A 21371-nucleotide genomic window follows, 5' to 3' on the forward strand; every position below is an offset into this window, starting at 1 on the left:
ATAATTAAAATGACTTAAATCCTTCCCTACACATACATCACTAATCGGGCAGAAACATTTCCATCCAATATGTTCAGAGGCATAGCAAAAATGTAGGATTGTAGGCTGTTCTTTCCCGTCTAACGCTAGCATAAGCTCTTTGTTCGGTTAGCAGTCTAGTCCTCCATTACAATGCTCTGCGCTCCTCTGTGAGGTAGCGCCTGGTAGACAGAAGGAAAATCCGAAGGCTGCTTTAACTTCCGGGGCAGGCGGCCGGTATCACAGCACCAGCTGCTCAGTTCTGCTTCCCACTGCAACATCAGCTGCTCTCGCTATGAGCTACGACGAACACCGGAGAGGGAACGCTTACCGCAGAGGCGGCTCCAGGGGAGGATGGGGCGGCTTCGGACAGAGCTCGTCCCAGCAGCATGGAGGGTACGGATCCCGCGACGAAGACAGTGGAGCCCAGCGGCCCCGACCGCCCCCTCACTTGAAGGGCCGAGAGATAGGATTGTGGTACGCCAGGAAGCAGGGACAGCGCAGCAAGGATAAGGAAAGGCTGGAGGTAAAGAAAGGGGTCTGGGGGCGTGTAACACAGATAGTGGAGCATTGTGGGCCCTATTTACCTCCGCCCCCCTCCACTCCCAAATATTCCCTAACTGGCAACAGTGTCCATTGTTAATGTATGACACTGACACCAAAGCCCATGACATACACCTCTGAACATAAATGATCACGACACTTACTCATCGTGCAGACGTGTGCCATGTCCTCTTAACACGTCCCATAATGAGAGGAGCGGGAAACCACAACTACTCGTTCTCAACAATACACCTCTAAAACCGAAAGAGTTTGAGTTGCTGGTTTGTTTTTTGCGATTGTTAGGGAAGGTATAGTGTGTTGCAGTGTTATTTTCATGGCGTATAACTTGTATCCTGTTTGCTTTACTAGGTTGTTTATCTCTAAACGATCTACATGTTGCCACTTGAACCCTCTAGCTCAACGATTGAACCTTGCCTTTGAGCTGAACTGAAAATCCGGTTCATTGGTGTCATAAAGCTTTAACCCAAATAAACAGCATGCACACTACAGCATTGTGTTACAGTTTATCTATAGCGCTTACCACCCCAGTGTGTGGCGCCGAAGTGGTTGTTTACCTGTGGGAGATGGATCAGAAATCTGCCTGGATAGACCGGATTACAGTACTCCTTTACATGATTGCCATAAAGCGATGTTAATTGAATATGTCTGAGATTGACTGCATCATTGTCTTCCTTTTTGTCAATATAGGGTGCCAATGCTCCGTGTACGTAACTGTGTGATATCTGCATGAAGGACTATATTAGAGTCGTTCTTTGACCTGCAATTTAAAGCAGATCTTGTTGGTCTCAGCAGGCCCGTCTAGTTCATTTTGAGTGCTTATTTAACGAGCTGTATAGGATGTATCTGTGCCATCCAGATGCCAGCAAAGTTCCACACATCCCTTCATACATTATATGTCCGTTCCATTGATGAGTGCTCAGGTGATGAATTGGGATTTAATACAATGACCTGGATTTCATCCAATTGATAATTGGATGACCGTCATTAAGACTAGAGTAACTGTCTTCCATCATGTGGAATGAAGTTGAAGGTATAGTAGACATAGTTTACTGTGTCTGTGAAGTCTCGGTAGTAGAGCGAGACTTAGGCTTGATTACCAGTTGAGCTTATATTTATTTCCTCTGATAAATAACGATACCGCAGGGTACAATATTTATCTGGTGCAATAAATAAAACCTATTATGAGTATTTGGGAAATAACATGCAGATTTTAGTATTTAACGCACTAAAATCTTCATGATACGGTAAATGCCGTATGCTTTCCCCTGCTAAGTTTTGGCAGGTGTTACCTGCTGAAATTGAATAAATGTTGGGCTATTTAACCCATCTGATAATTTTCAGATGCTCTAAATAGAACCAAACTCATAATTTTGTTCGGTGTTTAAACAGCGTGTTTATACAGTGGACAGTATTTAATGAGGCACTCATAATTAGGCCTTTGGAATCTTGAATATCATTAGGGAGGTTGCTGGTCTTCAGGTGTAGAGTGGCAATGGGTACTTCTAGTGTTGATTGAAGGGGAGTTATTATATAGTTCATCCATACTTTGAGGACATTCTAAGGTTTTGTTTGGTGGAGCTCCCCAATTTGCCTGTGCCTGCCCTTTGTTATGTCGTTCTGGCCCATACTGTTCCATAGCTCTCAACCACACTTATGTTGGTAGGATTATCGTTTTTGTTGTGTGCCAGTGTTAATGGTTAATGTAAATGTGTTGGAATAACCATGTTTTCACCTCTCTTTCTGAACTTTAAATGCTCCTGGGTGTTTTAGAGGGCAAAGAGTTCCAGAAATTGGTGGGTTGTACCAAGAAAGCTGAGGCTTTATTGAATTTCTTATTCTACGGTGGTATGATAATCTGCTGAGTGCAGTGTCAGAGGTGTAGAATGTAATAAAATATCTACTTATCCATGGGACAGGTTGCTTTTAAAAATTACTTGTCTTGTAACAAAATTCACTTGTCCCTTTTGGCGCCATGTAGTGCGGCAACAAAGTATGACGGCAGTCTCATTATATAGGAGCTCTGATAATAGCCTCTCTGATTGTGCCAGACCCCCTTACCTTAGTTGGGTTTGAATACTAGCAATTCCCTTATTTTGCCATATTTCCACAGATCTATATACTGGGACTGGAGGTAGTGGTAAGCAATATGGTTAGAGTGCCCTATCAAGTCTGTGCAAAGCTACTAACTTGCATGTTTTATTGGTTTTCATCAGGTTGTCTCTAATATTTTTCCATATCGAGAAAATTGGAAATTTACTCCTGACAAGAAACAAAAGTAAAACTTCATCTAGGGTTTGGAGAAAAAAGTTGGTGGGAAAGTGAACCTGTTACAGTGTAGCATATTTTCGCATCAGGAAATCTACACATGATTATTTTCCAGTGCTTAAATGCAGTTCACAAATGTTTTCTAGAAGTTCGATTTCCTGACCTACTTCTGTGAAGTCTTGTGAATTCATGAAAACCATAAATCTGCACTATTGCAAGAACATATACCATGGGTGCACTTTTGTGACTTTCTTTGAGAATTGGGACCCTATTAAGGTATGGCGTTTTTGTTTTTATTAGAGTTCTATTTCTCTATCAGCTGGCTTCACTCTGAGTGACCATATTCTACTCTTTCACAAGGAGCAAATTGGCATGCAGAGTAGTTTTGTTCTGTGCCAGGAACTACTGTGGCAATATGTCGTTTTTGAAACAAAAAAATAGCTTTTGCCAATGTTTGTTTTAATGATAAGAGCCACTGCAGCTCCCACAACCTTATAGTTTTACAAAATCCATGTCAAAATAAGACATATATTGATATGCCCCAACTTGCCACATCCGTGACAGGGAAATTTCTTCTTGGCATCTTCCCTATTGAATTTTCCCCTTGGCCTTCCTCCACTGCCATCACGCTTATTCTGATTGCTACAGTAAAGAACAAAAGAGTAGTCCCTGGCGGGCCTAGGGATTAGGCAGAGAAGGAGTGTTTCCTTGGTTTAAGGAATAACAAGGTGGGGAGTGGTGGGGGGAAAGTAGACAGGCGATTAGCCTATAGGTGCCATAACCACATGAAAAATAAATCACAATTATTGAGGGAAAATTTCAAAACAGAATTCGTAACACAAGATTTAGAAAATTGTAAAATTTTTAATTCACAGTATACAAAAATTAACATATAGTGCCAGTTAAAAACAATATAAAAATGTAGTTAGAAATGTACATGGGTACAAAGAAATAAATTAAAAACACATGAACACAAGTTGTCGACGCAGCGTTTCGGTATCTAAGATGTAACCTTCATCAGGACAGGGTTCTTGAAACGGAGAAGTATGGATCCTCTCAATTTAATTCTACGTTACTGTTGTAACGTCACACCAGGTGGTGGCACATTCCTTTGGATGATAGGATGATTCTTAAAAATGGTGCTCTTGGTGTGTAATTAAATTATTTACACCGCTGAGATGGTTCAGTTAAATCTTTAAGGAGTTACCTTCATCAATTGGTAATTCTCTAGGTTGGTGCTAGTGCGTCCTCATTATTTAAGAAGCAGAGAAGAAGAGTGCGGGTAGCCACCGTTGATTCATTGCTTACTGATAATATCGAGACGTATGGGCTAGGATATATTTCTTGATATGTTAGTCCATTCTATACTGGCTCATCGCAAAGTCAAATTGATGCGACGTACTCTTTTGTCTCCACATCACCAGGCTTGCAAGTGTGCTTGCAAGTGTGCTGCGGCCTCCCTGCTACCTCGCCTCTCTCTGTTCGTGAACTTGCAAGCCTGGTGATGTAACTTACCCAGTGTGGAGACAAAAGAGTACGCCGCATCAATTTGACTTTGCGATGAGCTCCTTAAAGATTTAACTGAACCATCTCAGCGGTGTAAATAATTTAATTACACACCAAGAGCACCATTTTTAAGAATCATCCTATCATCCAAAGGAATGTGCCACCACCTGGTGTGACGTTACAACAGTAACGTAGAATTAAATTGAGAGGATCCATACTTCTCCGTTTCAAGAACCCTGTCCTGATGAAGGTTACATCTTAGATACCGAAACGCTGCGTCGACAACTTGTGTTCATGTGTTTTTAATTTATTTCTTTGTACCTATGTACATTTCTAAGTACATTTTTATATTGTTTTTAACTGGCACTATATGTTAATTTTTGTATACTGTGAATTAAAAATTGTACAATTTTCTAAATCTTGTGTTACGAATTCTGTTTTGAAATTTTCCCTCAATAATTGTGATTTATTTTTCATGTGGTTATGGCACCTATAGGCTAATCGCCTGTCTACTTTCCCCCCACCACTCCCCACCTTGTTATTCCTTAAACCAAGGAAACACTCCTTCTCTGCCTAATCCCTAGGCCAGCCAGGGACTACTCTTTTGTTCTTTACTGTTGTTTTTCTCCTCGTCCCCGATCGGATTTGAGAGGAGACCTCCCTTCTACTTATTTATTCTGATTGCTAGTCATCTGGTTTGTTCTTGTTGCTCTGCTAATTTTACTTGTGCCCACATGACTTTTTCTTTTAACACTTTCGGCTTATTTTCCAGCTCATCTTCACAATACTTTGCATATTTAAGGACGTCATCTATGGGCTTAGCCTGCCAACAAATTTTATTGTCTTTAATCCATTGTGAAATTTCTGGCCTTAATCCAAACACAAATCGATAAATAAAATGTGTCATATCCTTCATATCGATATTGTTTAGTCCGCTGTACTGTTTGAATGTCTGTAATAAACGTTCATAATATGAATGCACTGATTCGTCCTTATTCTTAGTGGTTCTATCTATTTTCATCCAGTCTGTCACCTTTGCAGGCACCTTTCCTTTAAGGTAAAGTATTACCTGATTACATTTTTTCATTACGTCTTCGGAAGGTGCTCCTGTCTTTGGGTCTCTTGGGTACTCATCACTAGGCCAATCAACAGCAATTTTGCATTCTGTCCACAGATCTACGGGAACTACAATGTCAAATAATCTAAGTCTTTCAAAAGACACTTTGAAACCTTAACAAATCTCTCAACTTGTCTATACCATTCTACAGGTTTTTCACGAAGTTTTGGAAAATCATTCGTAAATGACAAAATATCCTGTCGGGACCATGGGACATGCACATAGCCTCCACCTTGTACCTCTCGCATAGGACATAATTTTTCCACCTTCTCTGCTTCTTTTAAAACATATTCTGAAGTCATTTGTTTTGATCGAACCTCTTCCTTTTTCTTTGCCCATCTGACTCTCCATTTGTCTAACTCTCCCCACTTCTGTAATAAGGCTAGTAGTTTTCTGATTTGCGCTTTTCTTCCTGACACGTTCATGTTTTTTAAATCCCTCTCAGAGAATTCTGCTCGATAAGGTTTTTGTAATACTTTAGACTTACCAATGTCAATCCCCATGCTAGCTGCGGTGTGCATTAATTTTTCATGGTACACCCTAGTATTTCGAGTAATACTTTTACAAATAAATAATAATTCATCTTCACTAAGTGTATTTAGCCTGTCCAATCCCACATTCCCAGCCATCAATTCCTCCAGTTCAATTCTTAATTTATATATATCCAATGGCTTTGGCTGGGTTTTCGGTTTTTCTATTTCTCGTGTCCATCTATCTATTTCTTCAGGAGTCACTACCTATCGTGGTACTTCTCGTACCTGAGGATGTCTCTATCTGAACTTCTCTTGAATTTAAAGGAGTGGTCTTTCTCATTGAACTACCTTCTGGTTCTCTTATTGGTAAATCCATTAAGGAGATTACTGACTCGCACTCACTGGCCTGATCATCTATTGTCAATGATTCTTTTCTTGGCTGTACTACTGATGTAGTTATAACTGGAGCTTTTGGACTAGCTTGCTTATCTCAGCACAAAGGAACAACTGGGCCAATAGTTACTGGGATTGTCAGAGCTTCCGGACTTGTGTTTAATTGAGAGATTTTCTGAATTAATTCACTTCTCTGTTTATTCAAAGCCTCTCCTTCTCTGTCCTGTAGTACCTTTTCAATAGAGGTCTCGTGTATCACTTGCGGAATCAAAGGTGGTTTTAAAAACTGGGCACTTGGATTTACTGTACTTGGTCCCTCATTATAAGGTGGTGGATTCTTCATTACCAAATCCTCCATATAATCATCGCCTGAATCACCACTAGTCATTAAATGTTTTGTTTTCTCAGTCCTTTTACCTCCTGTGGTCTCTCCTAAGGTTATTACAGGATATAACCCTTCTACTAACATGTTCTGTCTCCAATTTTTCATTTGTTTATCTCTGGATACTCCTTTAACTTTAGGGTAGAATTTACTCAACCCTTTGTAAGTTCTAGGTCTGTCTCGCTCAAAAGCCTCAATTTCCCATTCTTCTAGTGCCTCATATTGCGTTAGTCTAGGTCTAGGATGTAGATCATTCATTCGAGTCCTTAAATTGAATACAATTCTTTCATTAAATGTGCCTTCTAAGGGAAATGCTAAAATTCCATCATCTTTTGTGTATTCAACCCAGTTCTCTAGCCAGACACACGTGTGGTAACCCCTATCAAACATCATGAATGATGCAGGAGTATTCAGTGGTGGAATATTGACTCCTTCTCTAGTTTTAATTTGCTTATCTTTTTTAAAGTAATTCTTAACTCTGTCTACGAACGACAATTTTCTTTTGCTTCCATACATTTTGCAAGGTCTGCCTCTTATCATCTGTTCTCTAGCAAACCCTAAATATCTTGGGTCAGGTCGAGTTTCTGGACTATTTAATTGCCACATATATTTTATCACTCAACTTTGTTTACAAATTACTTCCAATACTAGTGCGTCTATTATTTTCTTCCTCCAATCAAGTATGCGGTTTCAAATATCCTCAACCAATAATTGCGCGGCTTTTCCCGTGAGATGAGTTCCCACGCTCCTGCGCTCACCCCTCCTTTACAATGCTATCTCGGCTAAACGCCCGCTGTCTCGACCAATACCAGCGCGGCTCTGAGTGACGTCAGCGCAGCTCCGCAACTGACTCCCTCCTTCACAAGGTAATGAAAAACGAAATTTCTTTTAAATTTAAAGTGCGTTTCTTTTTTAATCAACAACGTGAAAACATTTGCCACTGTACCCGAGTGACTAGATAGGAAAGAAATATCTCACTCTAAGTAAATCCATTTCGCTTACTTTTCATACACTACGAGTAGATCCCTTCCGCCTACCCTTCATACAAGCATTAGAGAACCTGCTACTCCTTCAGACTTTATCCACTCCGGGATATATACTAAGACCAAAGTTTCACCAGCGAACCCCTTTGCTATCAATCAAGCTCAGACAAACATGCTACTCCTTCCGTGTGACCCTTACTAGGTGATATCACAACAAAAGTGTTGCCAGCGAACTCTTTGCTATCATTATTCACACATTCATACAGAGAACCCTAAATAGTGCTTCCGGTTCTGCCCAACCATGCACTAACTTCCTGCGGGTAAGCGACCTCACCGTGATGTGGCTTCTATTTACCACCCGCTATTCTGCCCCTGGGGATTCCAGAGAAACATATAACAGGTAAGAACGATTTTGGTTAATACATAAAATCAATATAGCAGCAATGACATCAATAAAATTTTAGAACATTTCAAAATTTATTACATTTGTTTGATCAAGCAATATAACTATAACTAACTAACTTAACTACCAATCTTAACTAATCCCTAACCATACTACTGCTACCAAAGAAATATACTGATAGAGCGCGCAGGTCACCCGACTATAGTTTTACCAATATTCACCTGGGCCCATAATTCAATTCTCCATATTTACTCAATCGGGTAACCTACACTCTACTACCAGTCTATTTAGTTCCACTAATTCCTATACCATTTGACTTATCAATCCTTTTCACTGGTACCTATGACCACAATGGATCAGGGAGTTAGTTGTAAAGAAGGCAGTCAAATATAAAATAATTTTGCACTCATGTAAAAACCACAGACTCGAGAGAGGTTTAAAATCTTTATCTAATCATCATCAAAAGTCATAAGCCATAGATTGAAAGTAATTAGACTGTCAATAACCAATATTAGAAACAGAGTATAACTATGCAAAAGATATAATATTCCAACCATATGGCAAGTTTGAAATAAAGGGAAGGAAAACAAGGAACATACTATTTTGAGAACAAACTTATAACTCAACTAAAGGAGGGTAAAGAAAAGGAACATACTAGAGGATACAGTTTAAGCAGTTATCAAAAGGTAGGGAAAAAGGGAACATAATATGCAACCACAAAATAATTTTAGCATATGACTAAAGGGAAGGTAAGAAAAATGGAACACACTAATAAAGCGAATAATCGAGCTTAATCACTTTCAAGAGAGAGTAGGAAAAAAGGACGCAATTTATGCAATCATTAGACGTTTGACATTTAACTAAAGGGAGGGTAAGAAAATGGAACACGCTAATAGATCAGTAAAACGCGAATTTTCATTTACCAAGGGAAGGGTGAGAAAGGGAACAACTGTAATCAAAGTTTTGCAAATTAGGGAGGGTAAAGAAAGGGACGCAAGTTATAATGATAATTACCCAGACAGATTTATATTTACCTAAAATGTTGTGAAGACCAACCCTGGCCACGGGTCAGTTAAAAAGGACAGAAGAACCCCAAGAATGCAGTTGCCAGTAGGGCAGCAGGTGCAGTATGGAAATCAGGACAGGGTAGACCAGATTTGGATCAGGACCGGACCACCAAAGGTTAAGACCAGCACCCGCAGTTCAGTTGCAACGCCTGCGCTACTCCCTCTCTGCAAGTAATCTGCCAAAACCCCGACTGGGTTACAGCATGTACCAGCAAAGTGCTTCGCCAGCACTTCACCTTCCCAGAACCCCGATTTGGTCAGCGAGTCTGTCTGACAGAGTGCTCCGCGGCTCTCTGCTCTAAATCACCTATTGAGTGCGTTGGGTCAGTGACAGGTCAGCTATTCGGACAAGTCAGACAATTTCTCTAGCTAAACCTAGGCTATTTATACTATTTTCCAGGTCTGTGTACCACCCCCAAATGTTGCAAGTGTAAGGATCCCCAATTTCGATTGGACAAACAAAGAGGACAGGTCATCACACCACCTTAATTTTAGACCTTTGCCGTCTCCTTATTCAAATTTTTGTTCACGCCCATCCAATTCAGGTTCACACGACGTCTTCATTTCTCCTAAAAATGAATGTTCTATTTACAAATACATTGTATTTCTCAAGAGTTCATTGCGGCAGTTTTCCAGGAGCATCTTCTCAGTCAGTCAGCTCCTTGGCTAAAGTCCAAAGGTCACTGCTCTGGAGAATTGCGAATCTCGCTCAGTCGCAGTTTCATCCAAGATGGAGTACAGCGTTATGTGATAGGCCAATTTTCGAAGAGCAGCATGAAATGGAAAAGGAACAGTTTTAGAACACAGAATAAATGAATACACTGTATACCATGAATTTCTACACTATACCCATTACTTTATAATAACTATAGCATTAGGATTAGGCAGAACGAACAGCTTAGCAAAAGCAGCAGTGCAAGCCTCTCGCATGTGAGAACGCAGAGCAGCCATATTAGCTCTTAGTGCGCAGAAGCAACAGATTCCCTCCAAAGTTGCGAGTACGTCATGTCACGTGGGTATGACAGACGCATGCGCAGGAGAAATTCCCGCGTAGCAACAGCCATTTTATTTGCAAGCGTATTAGGATTAGAAAACACATAAGCAAGCTTCACTCGGATACCCAATAATGAAAAAAAAGAGGGACAAATTAGTAAGACAAACATATTGGTTAATTCGTTAACGTTATTCGAGGTTCTTGAATACAAGCAAGTCGCTTTTCGTGCGAATCCTTGCTCCATCAAAGCTATCTACCACAAACCTGTGGTATACACCTCCAGCTTCCTGTTTACACGTTCAAGAGCCATGTGCGCCAGCAAGTGACAGGAAAAGCATTTCCAGACGAACACATGAAATGTTGATCAAAATGACTTCAATCCTTCCCTACACATACATCGCTAATCGGACAGCAACATTTTCATCCACAAATACGTTCAAAGGCATAGCAAAAATGTAGGATTGTAGGCTGTTCTTTCCAGTGTAAAGCTAGCATAACCTCTTTGTTCGGTTAGCAGTCTAGTCCTCCTTTAGAATGCTCTGCGCTCCTCTGTGAGGTAGCGCCTGGTAGACAGAAGGAAAATCCGAAGGCTGCTTTAAATTCCGAGGCAGGCGGCCGGTATCACAGCACCAGCTGCTCAGTTCTGCTTCCCACTGCAACATCAGTCGCTCTCGCTATGAGCTACGAACACCGGAGAGGGAACGCTTACCGCAGAGGCGGCTCCAGGGGAGGATGGGGCGGCTTCGGCCAGAGCTCGTTCCAGCAGCATGGAGGGTACGGATCCCGCGACGAAGACAGTGGAGCCCAGCGGACCCGACCGCCCCCTTACTTGAAGGGCCGAGAGAAAGGATTGTGGTACGCCAGGAAGCGGAGACAGCGCATCAAGGATAAGGAAAGGCTGGAGGTAAAGAAAGGGGGCGGGGGCATGTAACACAGATAGTGGAGCATTGTGGGCCCTATTTACCTCTGCCCCCCTCCTCTCCCACTCCCAAATATTCCTTAACTGGCAACAGTGTCTATTGTTAATGTATTACACTGACACCAAAGCCCAAGACATACACCTCTGAAGATAAATGACCACGACACTTACTCATCGTGCAGACGAGGAGCGAGAAACCACAACTAATCGTTCTGAACAATACACCTCTAAAACCGAAAGACTTTGAGTTGCTGGTTTGTTTTTTGTTATTGTTAGGGAAGGCATAGTGTGTTGCAGTGTTATTTTCATGGCGTATAACTTATATCTTGTTTGCTTTACTAGGTTGTTTATCTCTAAACGATCTACATGTTGGCAATTGAGCCCTCTAGCTCAAAGATTGAACATTGCTTTTGAGCTGAACTGAAAATCCGAGTCATTGGTGTAATAAAGCTTTAACCCAAATGAACAGCATGCACACTACTGCATTGTTATAGTTTATCTATAGCGCTTACCACCCCTATGTGTGGCACTGAAGTGGTTGTCTACGTGTGGGGGTGGATCAGAAATCTGCCTGGATAGACTGGATTACAGTACTGCTTTACACGATTGCCATAAAGCGATGTTAATTGAATATGTCTGAGATTGACTGCATCATTGTCTTCCTTTTTGTCATTATAGGGTGCCAATGCTCCGTGTACGTAACTGTGTGATACCTGCATGAAGGACTATATTAGAGTCGTTCTTTGACCTGCAATTTAAAGCAGATCTTGTTGGTCTCAGCAGGCCCGTCTAGTTCATTTTGAGTGCTTATTTAACGTGCTGTATAGCATGTATCTGTGCCATCCAGATGCCAGCAAGGTTCCACACATCCCTTCATACATTATATGTCCGTTCCATTGATGAGTGCTCAGGTGATGAATTGGGATGTAACACAATGACATGGATTTCATCCAATTGATAATTGGATGACCGTCATTAAGACTAGAATAACTGTCTTCCATCATGTGGAATGAAGTTGAAGGTATAGCAGACATAGTTTACTGTGTCTGTGAAGTCTCGGTAGTAGAGCGAGACAGGCTTGATTACCAGTTGAGCTTATATTTATTTAATCTGATAAATAACGATACCACAGGGTACAATATTTATCTGGTGCAATAAATAACACCTATTATGAGTATTTGGGAAATAACATGGAGATTTTAGTATTTAACGCACCAAAATCTTCATGATACGGTAAATGCCGTATGCTTTCCCCTGCTAAATTTTGGCAGGTGTTACCTGCTGAAATTGAATAAATGTTGGGCTATTTAACCCATCTGATAATTATCGGATGCTCTAAATAGAACCAAACTCATAATTTTGTTCGGTGTTTAAACAGGGCGTTTATACAGTGGACAGTATTTAATGAGCCACTCGTAATTAGGCCTTTGGAATCTTGAATATCATTAGGGAGGTTGCTGGTCTTCAGGTGTAGAGTGGCAATGGGTACTTCTAGTGTTGATTGAAGGGGAGTTATTATATAGTTCATCCATACTTTGAGGACATTCTAAGGTTTTGTTTGGTGGAGCTCCCCAATTTGCCTGTGCCTGCCCTTTGTTATGTCGTTCTGGCCCATACTGTTCCATAGCTCTCAACCACACTTATGTTGGTAGGATTATCGTTTTTGTTGTGTGCCAGTGTTAATGGTTAATGTACATGTGTTGGAATAACCATGTTTTCACCTCCCTTTCTGAACTTTAAATGCTCCTGGGTGTTTTAGAGGGCTAAGAGTTCCAGAAATTGGTGGCTTGTACCAAGAAAGCTGAGGCTTCATTGGATTTCTTATTCTACGGTGGTATGATAATCTGCCGAGTGCAGTGTCGGAGGTGTAGAATGTAGTAAAATATCTACTTATCCATGGGACAGGTTGCTTTTTAAAATGACTTGTCTTGTAACAAAATCCACTTGTCCCTTTTGGCGCCATGTAGTGCGGCAACAAAGTATGACGGCAGTCTCATTATATAAGAGCTCTGATAATAGCCTCTCTGATTGTGCCAGACCCCTTACCTTAGTTTGGTTTGAATACTAGCAATTCCCTTATTTTGCCATATTTCCACAGATCTATATACTGGGACTGGAGGTAGTGGTAAGCAATATGGTTAGAGTGCCCTATCAAGTCTGTGCAAAGCTACTAACTTGCATGTTTTATTGGTTTTCATCAGCTTGTCTCCAATATTTTCCCATATCGAGAAAATTGGAAATTTACTCCTGACAAGAAACAAAAGTAAAACTTCATCTAGGGTTTGGAGAAAAAAGTTGGTGGGAAAGTGAACCTGTTACAGTGTAGCATATTTTCGCATGAGGAAATCTACACATGATTATGTTCCAGTGCTAAAATGCAGTTCACAAATGTTTGCTAGAAGTTCGATTTCCTGACCTACTTCTGTGAAGTCTTGTGAATTCATGAAAACCATAAATCTGCACTATTGCAAGAACATATACCATGGGTGCACTTTTGTGACTTTCTTTGAGAATTGGGACCCTATTTAGGTATGGCGTTTTTGTTTTTATTAGAGTTCTATTTCTCTATCTATCAGCTGGCTTCACTCTGAGTGACCAAATTCTACTCTTTCACAAGGAGCAAATTGGCATGCAGAGTAGTTTTGTTCTGTGCCAGGAACTCCTGTGGCAATATGTCGTTTTTGAAACAAAAAAATTGCTTTTGCCAATGTTTGGTTTAATGATAAGAGCCACTGCAGCTCCCACAACCTTATAGTTTTACAAAATCCATGTCAAAATAAGACATATAGTGATATGCCCCAACTTGCCACATCCATGACACGGAAATTTCTTCTTGGCATCTTCCCTATTGAATTTTCCCCTTGGCCTTCCTCCACTTCCATCACCCTTATTCTGATTGCTAGTCATCTGGTTTAACTGTTGTTCTTGCTGCTCTGCTAATTTTACTTGTGCCCACATGACTTTTTCTTTTAACACTTTCCGCTTATTTTCCAGCTCATCTTCACAATACTTTGCATATTTAAGGACCTCATCTATGGGCTTAGCCTGCCAACAAATTTTATTGTCTTTAATCCATTGTGAAATTTCTGGCCTTAATCCAAACACAAATCGATAAATAAAATGTGTCATATCCTTCATATCGATATTGTCTAGTCCGCTGTACTGTTTGAATGTCTGTAATAAATGTTCATAATATGAATGCACTGATTCGTCCTTATTCTGAGTGGTTCTATCTATTTTCATCCAGTCTCTCTCCTTTGCAGGCACCTTTCCTTTAAGGTAAAGTATTACCTGATTATATTTTTTCATTACGTCTTCGGAAGGTGCCCCTGTCTTTGGGTCTCTTGGGTACTCATCACTAGGCCAATCAACAGCAATTTTGCATTCTGTCCACAGATCTACGGGAACTACAATGTCACATAATCTAAGTCTTTCAAAAGACTCTGATTTGCACTTTTCTTCCTGACCCGTTCATGTTTTCTAAATCCTTGTCGGATAATTCTGCTCAATAAGGTTTTTGTAATACTTTAGACTTACCAATGTCAATCCCCATGCTAGCTGCGGTGTCCATTAATTTTTCATGGTACACCCTTGTATTTCGAGTAATACTTTTACAAATAAATGATAATTCATCTTCACTAAGGGTATTTACCCTGTCCAATCCCACATACCCAGCCATCAATTCCTCCAGTTTAATTCTTAATTTATATATATCCAATGGCTTTGGCTCGGTTTTCGGTTTTTCTATTTCTCGTGTCCATCTATCTATTTCTTCAGGAGTCCCTACCATGGCTCATCTCGTACCTGAGGATGTCTCTAACTGAACTTGTCTTGAATTTAAAGGAGTGGTCTTTCTCATTGAACTACCTTCTCGTTCTCTAATTGGTAAATCCATTAAGGAGATTACGGACTCACACTCACTGGCCTGATCATCTATTATCAATGATTCTTTTCTTGGCTGTAGTTATAACTGGAGCTTTTGGACTAGCTTGCTTATCTCCGTACAAAGGAACAACTGGGCCAATAGTTACTGGGATTTTCAGAGCTTCAGGACTTGTGTTTAATTGAGAGATTTTCTGAATTAATTAACTTCTCTGTTTATTCAAAGCCTCTCTTTCTTTGTCCTGTAGTACCTTTTCAATGGAGGTCTCGTGTATCACTTGCGGAATCAAAGGTGGTTTTAAAAAGAGCTCACTTGGATTTACTGTACTTGGTCCCTCATTATAAGGTGGTGGATTCTTCATTAACAAATCATCGTCTGAATCACCACTAGTCATTAAATGTTCTGTTTTTCTCAGTCCTTTTACCTCCCGTGGGCTCTCCTAAGGTTATTACAGGATATACTCAAAAACAAAAATGTGGGGGGGGCCTTTTCAGCCACAAGCACGTTATCTCCAGAATGGGACCTCTGACATTATTCAGGTCCTGCTGAAGGGCAGTCTTTTTCCCTCCTTTGACTAACAAGAGCCTTGATAGGATTTTTCAGCCCATAACATCTCTGTATTGGGACTTTTAAGTTACAAGTCCTCTATACTCAAGCAATGCATGGTGGGGTGTTCAATTGTACTATCTTTGGGCGCCCTCCGTGTTTTCTAATATATTTCCTGGTAATAACAAAATGAGCATATCTGCATGGGCACACTCATATGTCTATATTACATTTCTTAGGACATGAGGAATGTCACAGTGTGAGGGATTCCTTAGACAGCCTATGACAGTCCCTGTGTAGATTGGCTTGGTAGTTGGACGAGTGGGGTTCTGGCATACGTCTGTTGGGTTTATGTGCAGAGTAATCAGGCTGGGCACCTTACAGTTGTGTGCTGAATGTGCCCTTTTCTCTCTACACTACAGAGCGGGGCCTCATACTCCCGAGCGGTTGCCGGGTGAGGTGAGGTCTTCACCCACACAAAGCTGGGTGAGTATCACTGGGAGGAAAAGGCCTCCATGTGATTTAGCTAATATGCTTGCTAATATGCAGAATGTAAATTATTCATGCAGGTGTACATACTATACGAGTACTTGTGTATTTAGGTGGCTTTGTGTATGTGTTTAAGTGTTGTGGAAACAATAAGATCTTTTTTCTTCATAATAGGAAGAAGATGTGTTTCTCTCCCTCCAGTGGACTTTAACCAAACGGTCAAGTTTCCTGGTAGATATGTGACTTTGTCTAGTACATCTATTGATTATTATTTTTGCACACAATTTATTATTAATTTTTCACTTAATATATCATGTGTATTTGCAGTAGCTATTCCAAGTCCAAAGGTCCTGAAGAAAGCCGGGGAAATGCCCCTATGGCTGAAACATGTCGACCGTGCTACATAGCGCTACAGGGTAGTCTTACTACTCAGCGTGTTTTTAACCCTGACACATGGATTTCTGCCTCAATAATTTCAGAATCTAGGTAGTCTATTTTAACTCTCACTGTTCCTTAAGCACTGCACATTATCTACACTAGCCTAGGATGAATACCTAAGCTAGATAACTGACGTCCATGTCCGCACCGGCACTGTTTGGTCGGATGCGGCCTGGTTTGATCAGTATTTCCCAAATGATGTAACTTCCACCATAAAGGTGATCTGATGGGAATCATTCTAGCGTGTGTTTCTCACCAACATGGTGTTCTGAATCGCATTTTTCTCTTCCAACGACTCTTCTCATACACTTAGCCTACTGTTTCACAGTCTGGTATAGCCATACACCACTTCCTGACCTGTTCTGTTCTGTTGTGTGATGTATTACAGGATATAACCCTTCTACTAACATATTCTGTCCTCAATTTTTCATTTGTTTATCTCTGGATACTCGTTAAACTTTAGGGTAGAATTTACTCAACCCTTTGTCAGTTCTAGGTCTGTCTCGCTCAAAAGCCTCAATTTCCCATTCTTCTAGTGCCTCATATTGCGTCTAGGTCTAGGATGTAGATCATTCATTCGAGTCCTTAAATTGAATAAAATTCTTCCATTAAATGTGCCTTCTAAGGGAAATGCTAAAATTCCATCATCTTTTGTGTATTCCACCCAGTTCTCTAGCCCGACACACTTGTGGTAACCCCTATCAAACATCCTGAATGATGCAGGAGTATTCAGTGGTGGAATAATGACTCCTTCTCTAGTTTTAATTTGCTTATCTTTTTTTAATGTAATTCTTAACTCTGTCTACGAACGACAATTTTCTTTTGCTTCCATACATTTTGCAAGGTCTGCCTCTTATCATCTGTTCTCTACCAAACCCTAAATATCTTGGGTCAGGTCGAGTTTCTGGACTATTTAGTTGCCACATATATTATATCACTCAACTTTGTTTACAAATTACTTCCAATACTAGTGCGTCTATTATTTTCTTCCTCCAATTAAGTATGAGGTTTCAAATCTCCTCAACCAATAATTGCGTGGCTTTTCCCGTGAGATGAGTTCCCACGCTCCTGCGCTCACCCCTCCTTTACAATGCTATCTCAGCTAAACGCCTGCTGTCTCGACCAATACCAGCGCGGCTCTGAGTGACGTCAGCGCAGCTCCACAACTGACTCCCTCCTTCACAAGGTAATGAAAAACTAAATTTCTTTTAAATTTAAAGTGCGTTTCTTTTTTAATCAACAACGTGAAAACATTCGCCACTGTACCCGAGTGTCTAGATAGGAAAGAAATATCTCACTGCAAGTAAATCCCTTCCGCTTACTTTTCATACACTACGAGTAGATCCCTTCCGCCTACCCTTCATACAAGCATTAGAGAACCTGCTACTCTTTCAGTCTTTATCCACTCCGGGATATATACTAAGACTAAAGTTTCACCAGCGAACCCCTTTGCTATCAATCAAGCTCAGACAAACCTACTACTCCTTCCGTGTGACCCTTACTAGGTGATATCACAACAAAAGTTTTGCCAGCGAACTCTTTGCTATCATTTATTCACACATTCATACAGAGAACCCTAAATAGTGCTTCTGGTTCTGCCGAACCATGCACTAACTTCCTGCGGGTAAGCAACCTCACCGCGATGTGGCTTCTATTTACCACCCGCTATTCTGCCCCTGGGGATTCCAGACAAATATATAACCGGTAAGAACGATTTTGGTTAATACATAAAATCAATATAGCAGCAATGACATCAATAAAATTTTAGAACATTTCAAAATTTATTACATTTGATTGATCAAGCAATATAACTATAACTAACTAACTTAACTACCAATCTTAACTAATCCCTAACCATACTACTGCTACCAAAGAAATATACTGATAGAGCGCGCAGGTCACCCGACTATAGTTTTACCAATATTCACCTGGGCCCATAATTCAGTTCTCCATATTTACTCAATCGGGTAACCTACACTCTACTACCAGTCTATTTTGTTCCACTAATTCCTATACCATTTGACTTATCAATCCTTGTCACTGGTACCTATGACCACAATGGATCAGGGAGTTCGTTTTAAAGAAGGCAGTCAAATATAAAATAACTTTGCACTCGTGTAATAACCACAGACTCGAGAGAGGTTTAAAATCTTTATCTAATCATCATCAAAAGTCAAAAGCCATAGATTGAAAGTAATTAGACTGTCAATAACCAATATTAGAAACAGAGTATAACTATGCAAAAGATATAATATTCCAACCATATAGCAAGTTTGAAATAAAGGGAAGGAAAACAAGGAACATACTATTTTGAGAACAAACTTAACCACTCAGCTAAAGGAGGGTAAAGAAAAGGAACATACTAGAGGATACAGTTTAAGCAGTTATCAAAAGGTAGGGAAAAGGGAACATAATATGCTACCACAAAATAATTTTAGCATATGACTAAAGGGAAGGTAAGAAAAATGGAACACACTAATAAAGCGAAAAATCGAGCTTAATCACTTTCAAGAGAGAGTAGGAAAAAAGGACGCAATTTATGCAATCATTAGACGTTTGACATTTAACTAAAGGGAAGGTAAGAAAATGGAACACGCTAATAGATCAGTAAAACGAGAAATTTCATTTACCAAGGGAAGGGTGAGAATGGGAACAACTATAATCAAAGTTTTGCAAATTAGGGAGGGTAAAGAAAGGGACGCAAGTTATAATGATAATTACTCACACAGATTTATATTTAACTAAAATGTTGTGAAGACCAACCCTGGCCACGGGTCAGTTAAAAATGACAGAAGAACCCCAAGAATGCAGTTGCCAGTAGAGCAGCAGGTGCAGTATGGAAATCAGGACAGGGTAGACCAGATTTGGATCAGGACCGGACCACCAAAGGTTAAAACCAGCACCCGCAGTTCAGTTGCAACGCCTGCGCTACTCCCTCTCTCCAAGGAATCAGCCAAAACCCCGACTGGGTTACAGCATGTACCAGCAAAGTGCTTCACCAGCACTTCGCCTTCTCTTAACCCCGATTTGGTCAGCGAGTCTGTCTGACAGAGTGCTCCGCAGCTCTCTGCTCTAAATCACCTATTGAGTGCGTTGGGTCAGTGACAGGTCAGCTATTCGGACAAGTCAGACAATTTCTCTAGCTAAACCTAGGCTAGTTATACTATTTTCCAGGTCAGTGTACCACCCCCAAATGTTGCAAGTGTAAGGATCCCCAATTTCGATTGGACAAACGAAGAGGACAGGTCATCACACCACCTTAATTTTAGACCTTTGCCGTCTCCTTATTCAAATTTTTGTTCACGCCCATCCAATTCAGGTTTACACAACGTCTTCATTTCTCCTAAAAATGGATGTTCTATTTACAAATACATTGTATTTCTCAAGAGTTCATTGCGGCAGTTTCCCAGGAGCATCTTCTCAGTCAGTCAGCTCCTTGGCTAAAGTCCAAAGGTCACTGCTCTGGAGACTTGCGAATCTCGCGCAGTCGCAGTTTCTACCAAGGTGGCGTACAGCGTTATGTGATAGGCCAATTTTTGAAGTGCAGCATGAAATGGAAAAGGAACAGTTTTAGAACACAGAATAAATGAATACACTGTATACCATGAATTTCTACACTATACCCATTACTTTATAATAACTATAGCATTAGGATTAGGCAGAACGAACAGCTTAGCAAAAGCAGCAGTGCAAGCCTCTCGCATGTGAGAACGCAGAGCAGCCATATTAGCTCTTAGTGCGCAGAAGCAACAGATTCCCTCCAAAGTTGCGAGTACGTCATGTCACGTGGGTATGACAGACGCATGCGCAGGAGAAATTCCCGCGTAGCAACAGCCATTTTATTTGCAAGCGTATTAGGATTAGAAAACACATAAGCAAGCTTCACTCAGATACCCAATAATGAAAAAAAAGGGACAAATTAGTAAGACAAACATATTGGTTAATTCGTTAACGTTATTCGAGGTTCTTGAATACAAGCAAGTCGCTTTTCGTGCGAATCCTTGCTCCATCAAAGCTATCTACCACAAACCTGTGGTATACACCTCCAGCTTCCTGTTTACACGTTCAAGAGCCATGTGCGCCAGCAAGTGACAGGAAAAGCATTTCCAGACGAACACATGAAATGTTGATCAAAATGACTTCAATCCTTTCCTACACCTACATCACTAATCGGACAGCAACATTTTCATCCACAAATACGTTCAAAGGCATAGCAAAAATGTAGGATTGTAGGCTGTTTTTTCCGTGTAAAGCTAGCATAACCTCTTTGTTCGGTTAGCAGTCTAGTCCTCCTTTAGAATGCTCTGCACTCCTCTGTGAGGTAGCGCCTGGTAGACAGAAGGAAAATCCGAAGGCTGCTTTAAATTCCGGGGCAGGCGGCCGGTATCACAGCACCAGCTGCTCAGTTCTGCTTCCCACTGCAACATCAGTCGCTCTCGCTATGAGCTACGAACACCGGAGAGGGAACGCTTACCGCAGAGGCGGCTCCAGGGGAGGATGGGGTGGCTTCGGCCAGAGCTCGTCCCAGCAGCATGGAGGGTACGGATCCCGCGACGAAGACAGTGGAGCCCAGCGGCCCCGACCGCCCCCTTACTTGAAGGGCCGAGAGAAAGCATCGTGGTACGCCAGGAAGCGGAGACAGCGCAACAAGGATAGGGAAAGGCTGGAGGTAAAGAAAGGGGTCTGGGGGCATGTAACACAGATAGTGGAGCATTGTGGGCCCTATTTACCTCCGCCCCCCTCCTCTCCCACTCCCAAATATTTCTTAACTGGGAACAGTGTCCATTGTTAATGTATGACACTGACACCAAAGCCCATGACATACACCTCTGAAGATAAATGACCACGACACTTACTCATCGTGCAGACGAGGAGCGAGAAACCACAACTACTCATTCTGAACAATACATCTCTAAAACTTAAATACTTTG

At 41.0% G+C, this 21371-nt stretch overlaps 1 protein-coding gene across 4 annotated transcripts in view; it reads left to right on the forward strand.

The window, feature by feature from the left end:
* Positions 1-229: 229 nt before the first annotated feature.
* The window catches only part of DHX36 (DEAH-box helicase 36), a 445724-nt gene continuing 424582 nt past the window's right edge, over positions 230-21371 (forward strand). Inside the window, exon 1 of one of the 4 annotated variants that reach the window (XM_078667890.1) lies at positions 230-544. In XM_078667890.1, coding sequence (XP_078524016.1) covers positions 314-544 — 231 coding nt within the window. In that variant the 5' untranslated portion in view covers positions 230-313. Of the gene's footprint in view, positions 545-20805; positions 21003-21371 lie in introns of those variants that run through there. The other 3 variants (XM_078667891.1, XM_078667892.1, XM_078667893.1) reach the window with 3 other exon arrangements.

This window comes from Lissotriton helveticus, chromosome 11 (genome assembly GCF_964261635.1).
Source record: "Lissotriton helveticus chromosome 11, aLisHel1.1, whole genome shotgun sequence".
Taxonomy (NCBI): Eukaryota; Metazoa; Chordata; class Amphibia; order Caudata; family Salamandridae; genus Lissotriton; species Lissotriton helveticus.